At 39.2% G+C, this 12,190-nt stretch overlaps 1 protein-coding gene across 1 annotated transcript in view; it reads left to right on the top strand.

The window, feature by feature from the left end:
• The first annotated feature begins 634 nt into the window (after positions 1–634).
• Positions 635–12,190, top strand: part of asph (aspartate beta-hydroxylase) — a 29,376-nt gene continuing 17,820 nt past the window's right edge. Inside the window, exons 1-3 of the mRNA XM_036565386.1 lie at positions 635–788; positions 4,844–4,996; positions 6,006–6,074. Coding sequence (XP_036421279.1) covers positions 743–788; positions 4,844–4,996; positions 6,006–6,074 — 268 coding nt within the window. The 5' untranslated portion in view covers positions 635–742. The remainder of the gene's footprint in view (positions 789–4,843; positions 4,997–6,005; positions 6,075–12,190) is intronic.

Here is a 12,190-nt window from a genome sequence, read left to right as displayed (position 1 = left end):
ACCCGTTCATTTTGGACTCGCTTGGGAGCGCCCTCTTGGGTTTGAGAAACCCAGAAGACATTACAGAGTGGAAATTCTCCTCTCTACAAGTTCTCTGGTTTCAGGCATGATACAGGCCAGCCAATCAGAACAGAGCTCATTTATCGCACATCAGCCTTAAAGGCACAGTAACAAAAACAGCCTGTTTAGTTGTACGGGTTAAAGAGAGGCTGGAAAACAGTCATGTAAAAATGATTCATGACCATTTTTGGTACATAAAACTACTCAACTGTTATAAGTGGACCTCAAAAAAAATGTAGGTTGCTGGGTCCTTTAAGAGAAAGTTTCCCAGAGCGTGTGTCCCTCAGGACTGGAGTCATCCCTTAAACTCTTGTCCAGAAGTTTTGTATCTGCATATAAAGCTGCAGTGATCAGAAGAGATCAGCAGTTGGCTCTCGCTGCGTCCTCTGCGCTCTATTGTTAACTGAGGTTATTTTTACGGTCTCTCCCGGCTCTTATTATTGGGTAGTAAGAACAGCGGATTGGAATGGAGCTCGCCCCTACCCTTTCCTACGAGTGCTTGAGATTTTACTGGCTTGTCGAGCGCCGACAGTTCTAAAAATACTCCACAAGGGCCGGCCAGGTTCCATATTGAGTTCCGGCTGAATACACTGGGAACAAAAACGCAGGGCAGCTGCGGCTGTGCGAGGGCTTGGGACGGGAACGGCTGGGACGCACTCTTATTTCCCTGCGGTCTGGAGGGATGGGGGAGCCGAAGGTCGAGGTGAAGGCGGTGGAAGAAGAAGCAGGTAGAGAAGCTCTGCTGTTAGGAATAACCTTTAAGACGAGGGATGATGTTAACTGCCTTTTGTGTGATTATTATGAATCATTCAGGGTTTTTTCCTAATTAGGGCTAATTTGTCGGTCAAGTTCATAGTTTAGTCCACTTGATAAAGAAGCAGAATTGTTGGGAGCTCCATTATAAAACTTCATTTTCAAAAGAAACTTCAGATGAACAGGAAAAACGGATATAAAAACAGCGTCTCTTCTTTTCGGTGTTGCGAATACGTCCCCACAGCTGGTGAACTGACATTTGTGTGCCAGATTTGACCTAGTGGAGAACACAGCGGACGTGACACCTGTTCTTTCTCTTTCCAGACCTCCTCCTCCTCAATGCAAATGTATTTATACCATGGCTCTAGGAAGAGAGTCAGCGGCACCCAGAATAACCTGTTAAATGTTTGAGCCGTCCACTTACTATCGTTACACGTAAAATAGCAGCGAGTTTAGACATTTCAGTTTTTTGTCTAATTCAAATCGAGAAATCACATACTACACTCTTAAAAAGAAGGTTCTTCGAGGGCTCGTTAGTAAAGACAATGGTTCTACATAGAACCATGAACACTCAAAAAAACTACTTGAATGATTAAATGGTGAAACTGTTCTTCAGACTGATGGATAATGTGTTGCATTTAGAACCCTTTTGAAAAAAGGTTTACTACACACTTAAAGTGGTTCTTTAGTAAAGAAAATGGTTCCATATAGTACTATGAACACTTAGAGAACCCTTTGCATTATTAAAGGGTTTTTTGCATTGTGAAAGCATTTTTTTTTTCAGATTGATGGAAAACATGCTGTAGATCTTTCTATATAGAAAGAGGGTTCTATATAGCACCGAAAAATTTTCTTCTATTGTTACAAGATTGACAGTAGAACCCTTTCTGGTGCTATACAGAACCCCCTTTCTATATAAAACCATCTACAGCACGTTTTCCATCAATTTAAAAAAGAATAATTCAATGATGTAAAGAACCGTTTAATTATGCAAAGGGTTCTTTGAGTATCCATAGTTCTATATAGAACCAACATTTTTTAAGAGTGTAGCTTGACACTGTAACAATAGAGAAATTTCAACCCTTTCAAATAGGTTCTGTATAGAACCATACACAAACATTCTACATCAACCTGAACAATTCCACCAAGCAAAGAACTACAAGCATGCAAGTGGTTTTTAGAGAGTTCATGGTTCTATACAGAACCACTATCTTTACTAAAGAACCCTTGAAGAACTATCTTTTTTAAAAGTGTAGGGAAAGTGTTGAAAAAGCACTGAAGTCCCTGAATAACGTATATCTGGAATGTTCTCTGGTGGTGAAAATCTGTGCTGTCCAGATTGTCGTCTCTGCGGGTGTAACATTCAGAACCAGACCTGCTGTTGCCTCAGGTGAAAATTCAAAAACCATGTCTTTTCTCTTCATTTCAGGGCGAATATCTTCCATTCTTCTTCTTTTCTTCCCTGCAGCCCACAAACAATGTTTGTGTAATTTTATACGCCAAAACCAGTCCTACTACTTTTACGTGATCACTTTCCGTCCTCTTTTTATCCCTCAGAATTAAACAGGCTGTTTTGTTACTATGCATTAAGACTGTTATAAATATGTAAATGAGCTCAGTTCTGACCGGCTGCCCTGTACTGGACTTCTTTCAGAAAGCAGTTCAGGCTTCAATATACATACCGAATGAACAGAGCAGACGATGGTTTGTTTTTAAACGTATACACTCTTAAAAAAAGATGGTTCTTAAAAGGCTCTTTAGTAAAGGTGGTTCTATATATAGAACAATGAACACTCAAATAACCCTTTGCATGACTGAAGTGTGCTTTGCATGGTGAAATGGTTCTTCAGATTGATGGAGACTGCTGTAGATGGTTCTATACAGAACCTTTTTAAGAAAGGGTTGTTCTATTGATATGATGCCAAGCCTGTAACAATAGAAGAACTCTTTTTGGTGTTGTATAGAACCATTTTCAAACAGGTTTGATGTAGATCCATGTTTTGAGTGTTCATGGTTTTATACAGAATCATTTTCTTTATGCAAGAACCCTTAAAGAACCATCTTTTTTTAAAGCGTGCACCACATTGAACTCTTACTTCTAGTGAAAACACAGAAAATTCAGTTTTCTGTGTTTTTACCCCACAAAGGTTGTGATTTCAACTCTTAGCTGTTGAGTTACTTCTGTTGTTTTTGCTATACTGTTACATCTAATTATGTAATTTATATTACAGGTGTGCAGTGAATTACATTTACTCTCTGTATATGGACACATTCGAGTGTGGGCTTCGTAATTTGTTTGTTTCAGTGTCATGAAGTGACAAATGTGAGAAAAATGTGAAGCACGTCTTCTTTTTCCAAAGAAGACGAGGCACTGCAACAGCTTCATATTCAAACCAGCATCACCTTCCTGACAGAAATGTGGTGTGGAAGTTCATCTGAAGTTTAGATCCTGCAGTTTTTTAATGGAACTGAACCTGTTTGTCAGTTTCGAAGGAGAAATAATATCAAATTACAAGATGCTGCATTACTATTGATAACTGAACCCTAAAGGCTGAGCTACTCTATCTAGTCCACTGCATGTCTTTGCTCCTCACTTTGCTCTAATGTGCCTTTTTGCTGAGTCTAACTCTTACACTCATAAAAAGTATGGTTCTTCAAAGGTTCTTTAGTAAGGAAAATGGTTCTATGTAGAACCATGAACACTCAAAGAACATTTGCAAGATTAAAAGGTTCTCTGCATGCTGAAATGTTTCTTCAGATTGATGGGGAATGTGCTGTAGATGGTTCTACATAGAATCTTTTTGTAAAGGGTTCTATACAGCACCAAATACAGTTCTTCTACTGTAACAAGTTTGACATCGTAATGATAGAAGCACCCTTTTTGATGCTATAGAACCCTGTACCGCACATTTTCCATCAATCTAAAGAACTCTTAATCACACAAAGGGTTCTTAGAGTTCCTGGGTTCATAGAACCATTTTCTTTACTAAAGAACCCTTGAAGAACCATCTCTTTTTAAAGTGTGTACCACACCAAACTCTTACTTCTAGTAAAAAACACAGAAAATTCAGTTTTCTGTGATATGGCCCTACAAAGGTTGTGATTTCAACTCTCACCTGTTGAGTTACTGCTGTTGTTTTTGCTATACTGTTACATCTAATTATGTAATTTAAATTACAGGTGTGCAGTGAATTACATTTACTCTCTGTATATGGACACATTCGAGTGTGGGCTTCGTAATTTGTTTGTTTCAATGTCATGAAGTGACAAATGTGAGAAAAATGTGAAGCACGGCTTCTTTTTCCAAAGAAGACGAGGCACTGCAACAGCTTCATATTCTAACCAGCATCACTTTCCTGACAGAAATGTGGTGTGGAAGTTTATCTGAAGTTTAGATTCTGTAGTTTTTTGATGGAACTGAACCTGTTTGTCAGTTTCGAGGAGAAATAATATCAAATTACAAGATGCTGCATTACTATTGATAACTGTGAACCCTAAAGGCTGAGCTACTCTATCTAGTCCACTGCATGTCTTTGCTCCTCATATTGCTCTAATATGCCTTTTTGCTGAGTCTAACTCTTACACTCATAAAAAGGATGGTTCCTCAAGGGTTCTTTAGTAAGGAAATGGTTCTATGTAGAACCATGAACACTCAAAGAGCATTTGCATGATTAAACGGTTCTTTGCATGATTAAAGGGTCTTCAGATTGATGGGGAATGTGCTGTAGATGGTTCCACATAGAAGCTTTTTGTAAAGGGTTCTATACAGCACCTAATAAGGTTCTTCTATTGTAACAAGCTTGACATCGTAATGCTAGAAGAACTTTTTTTGATGCTATAGAACCCTGTACAGCACATTTTCCATCAATCTGAAGAACTCATTCATCACGCAAAGGGTTCTTAGAGAGTTCATGGTTCCATATAGAACCACTTACTTTACTAAAGAACCCTCAAAGAACTGTATTTTTAAGGAGCGTATAATACTGCTTGATTGCTTTTGATTTTCATGGTGTATTTCTTTTCTGTTCAGAGGCGAAACAGCAGGCGAATAAGAATGGGAAGAAGTCAGACGGAGCAGGAGGAACCTCCTTCTTCACCTGGTTCATGGTGCTGGCTCTTCTGGGAGTGTGGACCTCTGTAGCCGTGGTCTACTTTGACCTGGTTGACTATCAAGGCGTCATTGGTGAGCACGTTTGACAGTGTCGCAGCGTAGGTTCAGGACTAATGTGTGGATAAATATCTGCTGCGGTGTGATTTCATCCAGCTGAGCTGCTGTTAGATGGAAGTTTACTTCTATATAAATACTTTCATCTGTATTTTCTTCCTTGTCTGCTCTTAATTTTGCATGCAGCCAAGGCAAAGGACTTGCGTTATAATCTTTCAGAGGTGTTACAAGGTACGAGATCATACCTGATGATTGAGCTCACTGTCATTAACTTCATTTCATTTATGAAATGACTCATTGTGTGTCAGTACACAAGGTCACCCTAAACCTTATCCCCTTTATTAATGTAATAATGTGTAATTATCTTATATACAACTTCATTTCCTAAATGATGCAGTACTAAAATTCTACTCATTGAATAATGCAGATTGAAAAATGAACCAAAGACTTTTCTAGTTTAATTTCCCTAGGATATTACTGTGTAATAGCTGCATTATTTATGTCTCAGTGACATTATAATCATTTATTTATGTACTGAACTCAAATGATTTATGCATTTATGCAGTTTGTAAAGAAATATTTATTAATATGTTTGATTTTAGCTACAGTGACTACCCTAATGATTAGCAAGACTATTCAGTATTATTCATGAACATTATTGTCCAGTAATCAGCATAACTGTGACCTTATATACATGATACATGATACACAAGGCAAACTTTTGGTGCCATCATTGTTCAGCTGAACTGAATAAGACCAATGCAAAGAAAATACTCGTCATCAGCAAAAAGAAGTGCCATGAAAATAATGAGTTAATAATAATGAGAAACAAAATACTTACCATTAAGTATAATCCACAAGTATGCGACTCCATTTTTTCATTTTTTTAACACGTCAGTAAATATGTTGTGTTTTAACAACTAAAATCATTCATCCTCATCTTTTCATACTTGCTTTCTAGACTCAAACTGCTCAGTAAAGTTACTGTCTGAATTACAGAATTAAATTACTGCGGTTCGTTTTCCAGGTAAACTTGTTTCCTACGACGCTGACGGCGACGGTGACTTTGACGTGGAGGATGCCAAAGTACTCCTAGGCAAGTGCACTAACTTTTCTCTAATTGTCAGATTTGGGTTTTTATTGCATGACTGACTTTGGTTCACTTTTGTTCCTCGAAACAATGGCGAGGGAAAACGGAGGAATGCATGTGCATGGGACTGCAGGGTTTTCAGTGTGTGTAATCGTTACAGTGTTTAAAGCCACAAGCCTCAAACCACAAACCTAAGGAAACTATGTGATGAGTGAAAAAGAGTATTTTCAGCATGCCTTTACAGAATGTGTTTCAAACTGGATGCACAGGGATCAATGTGGAAAGAGAGAGGGTTAGCATAAAAACCGTTTCATTGTTGTAGGAGAGAATGTTTTTAGATCATTTTCTTTACTCCTTTATAGGACACTACAGATTGTTATGATTTTTTTTATGAATATTCAGTGATACAAGCTGCTCCCTTTATTCACGCGGCTGCCGTTTTGCTCATTACATCATACACACTGTCACTGTCCTGCTCCCTTATTGGTGATACAGGGGCAAACTATATTGCTTACTAAACAGCAGTAAAAGTGTAATAATCAGTAAATGAATTCAGACTCTCGGCAGCATGCGTCAGTTGCATAAACAAAACACCATTAGCTGCACAAGAAGCTGAAAATGGCTTCTTATTTGTAGCCGTACACAATTGGAAAAATGCTTAAAGTGTTGTATGTGTAGTATGTTGGTACACGTTCAGCTTGTGTAGTGATTTAGTGTCCACTACATATTCGGTGTTGTCGGAAAGAAAACCTTGTATCTCCAAAATGGTAACTTTACAGGAGAAGGAAAAAACCTACTTTACTTTTAATGTAAGTCAATGGAACCAGACTTTTCATTTTGGGTCGTTTCTTTTAGTCCATTCATAATGAAATTTACACACAATGTTAAGAGAAACAGGCATTTTCAAATTATGTCAAAAACTGAAAAAATGTAGATACATGCAAATTACAAGTGCCCTGTGGGAGACTGTAGTGCACTAAAGCAGAAAGATCAATCATTTTATATTGAAATCGCAATTGGAAAGAGTGCAATTTTTATTATATAATTCATTATCAACAATGTTTTCTTACCTTTTAAATGGAAAAAAATTAAACTAATAACACAGCTTGTAAGCTGCCTGTCTACGAGACCGATCAGAAACAACAAAACACCCATGTTCTGTATATGTGACATCACAGCCATCACAAATAACTCTTAGTCCGAAGCACTCAGCCTGCAAGCTTCATGCCAGAGAAAGTGGACATTCTGGTCTTCTTTTATATTATAACTATATATTTATAATTATAATTTATAGAAAATTACTGCATTTAAATTGCAATATTGGTCAGAAAAATCACAGCATTTTTCCCAAATCGTTTAGCCCTGTGATGCACTCAAAATCACTCTGGAATTTTGTAATTCAGACAAAACATACACTCCACACACCCCGTCTCATCTCCAGAATTTTTATTTTACTGTTCTGTTTTAAAACATTCGGTTATGAAAAGGTACAAATATGTATTTTTCACCTGAAAAACTTATTTAAGCTTCACAGTCAGACCTTAAAACCACTTTTGTACCTTTTGAGGGAAAATTTACACTGTTTGTATCTTGATGAACGAAAAATGTACCTGAACAAGACCTTTATTTCTAACAGTGTAGCGCCCTAAAACAAATAGGGATCCGTCACAGCTACAGTGTTTTGAATAGAGTAGTCTATCAGCACCTAAGACAAAGTGTCTTTTCAATGCTTTCAAAATGCTTTGCATCAAATTTGTGCTCCACTTTCCCACAGCTGCTGACTAATCGCCCCGTTCCCACCCAGTGTGTGACATAATAAGCAAAACGGCTGCCATGTGAATCTCAGTTTGGTATGGAGACAGATTTTACCCTTCAGTTTTGCCCAGTCACGTCAGCCCTGCAGGGTGTCGAGGCCTGTAAAACGACCTAATTTTAGAAGCCCAGTAGTGTCTATGCATGTCCCTGTCCTCTGCTTCCTTTTCACACTCAGCTTTGCTTTAAGCTGCCTTATCTTTAGCTTCTCTTAGATGGCACTAGTTTCCTTATCTACTAAACCTTGCATACAACTTCCACTCCTTTCTTTCTCCATTTTCTTGCTCTACCGCTGTTTTTTCTCTTTCTCTCCCTCTCCCTCTCTTTTTTCCTTTCTTTGTTTTCCCATTTGCGTAGGGCTGAGCAAAGATGGCAGCAAAGAAAACTCTGACTCCCTCGAGGAAGTCCTCGATATTTTAGCAGAAGAGGGCTCTGATTGGTTTCAAGGCTTCTTCACCTTCCTATATGACGTAATGAGTCCGTTTGAAACGCTAGAGGACGAAGAATCCGAGGCAGCAGCGGAGGACGTTGCTGGCACATCACAGACTGACGGGGTTCAGGGTCAAAAGACGTGCGTGATTTTAGGCCTTCAAAACCAGTAGCCACGTTTCCTTCGGCATTAATGGCAAACGCACTTTACCGGAGGAGAACTAATTCCCTAGACTCAGAGATTCCGTTCTGAGCACTTGACCAGGGAAAAAATGCTTGGGGGAGTTTGCCAGCAGTTGCTTCAGAGGACCTAAGAACCCTTAAGAAGATGTTACTGGGAACATTCAGCTGTAAATTTCTTGTGTAAATATCAAGGCTGTGTCGTTTATGCATTTATGCAATTCTTTTTGTAAAAAATTTCAGTATACAGTCATATTATACACCGATAAGCCATAATATTATGACCACCTCCTTGTTTCTACACTCACTGTCCATTTTATCAGCTCCACTTACTATATAGGTGCACTTTAGTTCTACAATTACAGACTGTAGTCCATCTGTTTCTCTGCATACTTTGTTAGCCCCCTTTTAACCTGTTCTTCAGTGGTCAGGACCCCCATGGACCCTAACAGAGCAGGTACTGTTTGGGTGGTGGGTCATTCTCAGCACTGCAGTAACACTCACGTGGTGGTGGTGTGTTAGTGTGTGTTGCGCTGGTACGAGTGGATCAGACACAGCAGTGCTGCTGGAGTTTTTAAACACTGTGTCCACTCACTGTCCACTCTATTAGACACTCCTACCTTGTCAGTCCACCTTGTAGATGTAAAGTCAGAGACGACAGCTCATCTGCTGCTGCACAGTTTGTGTTGGTCATCCTCTAGTCCTTGATCAGTGGTCACAGGACGCTGCCCACAGGACGCTGTTGGCTGGATATTTTTGGTTGGTGGACTATTCTCAGTCCAGCAGTGACACTGAGGTGTTTAAAAACTCCAGCAGCACTGCTGTGTCTGATCCACCCAGACCAGCACAACACACAAACACACCACCACCACGTCAGTGTTACTGCAGTGCTGAGAATGACCCACCACCCAAATAGTACCTGCTCTGTGAGTGTCCATGGGGGTCCTGACCACTGAAGAACAGGGTAAAAGGGGGCTAACAAAGTATCAGAGAAACAGATGGACTACAGTCTGTAACTGTAGAACTACAAAGTGCACCTATGTAGTAAGTGGAGCTGATAAAATGGACAATGAGTGTAGAAACAAGGAGGTGGTCATAATGTTATGCCTGATTGGTGTACAGTCATATTATATACTGTCCTCATTTAGCATACCACCTCTACTATGTGTCACTGCGGAATTTATATAAAAAAAAAAATCACACGTTTTACTATATCGCACATCGGGTTTAAGTATGATTGTCATTTTCTTGCCGTAATGTTAATGTGTTCTCGAGCCCATCTGTTCTTGTGGTCCAGATAATTTGCCTTCACCATTAACACACATCTACACAACATAAACTGTACACCGAGCAATAATCGTGGATTCAGGTAACTCGCTCTTTCAGCAGTCTACTTGTAACGGTACTATTTTTGCTATGTGTTCCTGACCCAGCTTTTAGTAAAGATGATTACACTGGATAAATATGTTGATAAGAGAAGTTGCCACGTCATGCTTACAGCGGCCTTTGCTCTGGTTTACCATTCTGGCCCTCTTTTATCTGAGAAATGAAACCTACTAGCACATACTGGCTACTTTGAGAGCTGACAACAGCATTTTGGCAATTATATCCAATATTGTATCAGATAATATATTTGACATATAAAGGAACGTGCACTGAAATCGTTCACGTAAAGACGAAATCTGACCTCAGTTTAGCTGTCGTAGTATTTAGTATGCGGCAGCACTTTATCATCCTGAACCCCAGATTTCTGTAACTGTCAACAATGAGTTCCTACATGCCAATAAAATAATACTGTCGGAAAAATACAAACATATTGGATATTCAGTTTAATGTACATCACTTGGAAAGAAGCTGAAGTATGATGGGCAGAGCTTTGGCATGATAGGCAGCTAATTTAGCACAGCATACTGTGCTTATTTACTATTTCAGCTCCTTATTCGGGAAATAATTTGCTATAAGGGGCCTTGCAACCAAAAATTTTGTTTTCTTTAAGAATGACCATTAATTTTGAGACAGCAATTGTTCATACAGACTGTTTCCATATTCTACAGAGTATAAAATGCAGAAATAACAAAGAACAGCCCTATATAGTGGATTTTGTAAACTATAAATTATACTCCAAAGTATATCTAGAACACTGGGGGATGTCATCAGTGTCTTGTCTCCTTGAATCCTTTACTGCTTTAAAGCAATTTTAAAAGCTGTTTCTAAATGTTCCATAGTATTAAGTGATTATGCATAATTGCTCAGCACATAAGTACCTTAATCCCAGGCTCAAAGCAAAATATTTAGATGTGAGAACCGAGGTGAATGCATGTGTTCCTTTGATAAGTAGCAGATAGCTTAGACTAAATTAACGGACAAATTCAAGTCTAACTGCTTTGTTGTCATTTTATAGTTCATTCTTTGCTTACTGTTCAAGACCAAAGAGGATACCTTTTTATGTGGGAAAACAATATTGTTAATATGGCTGCTTTTGAACAATGGGACCTGTGTTACATATGGATGAATGGAGTACATACTCCTCACCCCTCGCATCAAAGGAATGCATGGAAAGATGAAAGACAGGAGGATTAAGTTGTCTGAATAGTTGGCTTTGCTCACTTTTTAGGAAAGAAGCTGCTTGGCGAAGCACACTAATTGGGTTGGCAGATCTAAGATTATTATTATATATAATTTGATGTGTTTTTTTTTGTTTGTTTTTTGCGTATACCAGATGAGAAGCCAAGAGAGTTGTCCACAAAAAGAGGTATTCTGTACTACCACTTAAATCTAGCTTGCGATGTGGTATGAGATGAGAGAAAACATTGCAAGTATGACAGATTTTGTTTTACTGCATGGTGGGTTTGAGTTAAAAGCTTTGTAGGTGTAATTAATAGATTTTATATATATATATTTTTTGGTTGTTCACTGATTAATGTAACACAGAACGCCAAAAAGTGCATCAAATTTTCTCCAGTAACTTTTCCACGTGGTAATATGAGAACTTGCAAGGTCGCATGGCTTTACAGACAGTCTTAGGCCCGAAACACACTTCACGCAAGGACGCGAATGCAAATGACAGTGGTGCGAGACCACTTGTTCAGGCTTGGCTGTCGTTATAGCGCCCCTTGCTGTAACGCTCAGATTGCAGCTTGCACTTGCGTCACGCTATGAAATGCGTTATGACACATTTTTCAACGCAACTACGTGTGAAACCGCGTCTGTGTAGCTTGAAGCATCTGCGTTTGCTTCCTTGCGTGAAGTATGTTTCAGGCCTTAACCTCAGAACTGAGAAAGGAGTCTACACTCACTTTATTAGAAACTTCTTGTGGTTCCACCTTGCTAGTGTACAGTACTGTAGTCCAGGGTTTCTCAATCTGTGGGCCCCCGGCGCAGCCGCTGGTGCGCGGTGCAGACAGTTAACCAGAGATGGAGCGGTTCCTCAGGGCATTTTCTCCTACCTTGCTCAGCACTGACCTATCAAACTTTTTACTTTAGTTCACTCCGTTGTGACGCGTGAACACTCCACCCATATTCAGGTCTGCAACCAAACCCTGTTCAGTTCACTGCTGGTGGGAACGCATTTTATGATCAAATGAGCCACAAGAGTATTTTCAGTGAAAACGTGATGGACTGCAGCTCCAAATCACAGTCCACACCTACAACTACCTTTTTTTCCCCCTGCCCTTTTTTGACATCTCTGCACATGATATTTT

The sequence above is a fragment of the Colossoma macropomum genome, unplaced genomic scaffold (genome assembly GCF_904425465.1).
Source record: "Colossoma macropomum unplaced genomic scaffold, Colossoma_macropomum, whole genome shotgun sequence".
Lineage (NCBI taxonomy): Eukaryota > Metazoa > Chordata > Actinopteri > Characiformes > Serrasalmidae > Colossoma > Colossoma macropomum.
The sequence above is the reverse complement of the archived record's forward strand: the minus strand, read 5'-3'. Positions and strand labels throughout refer to the sequence as shown.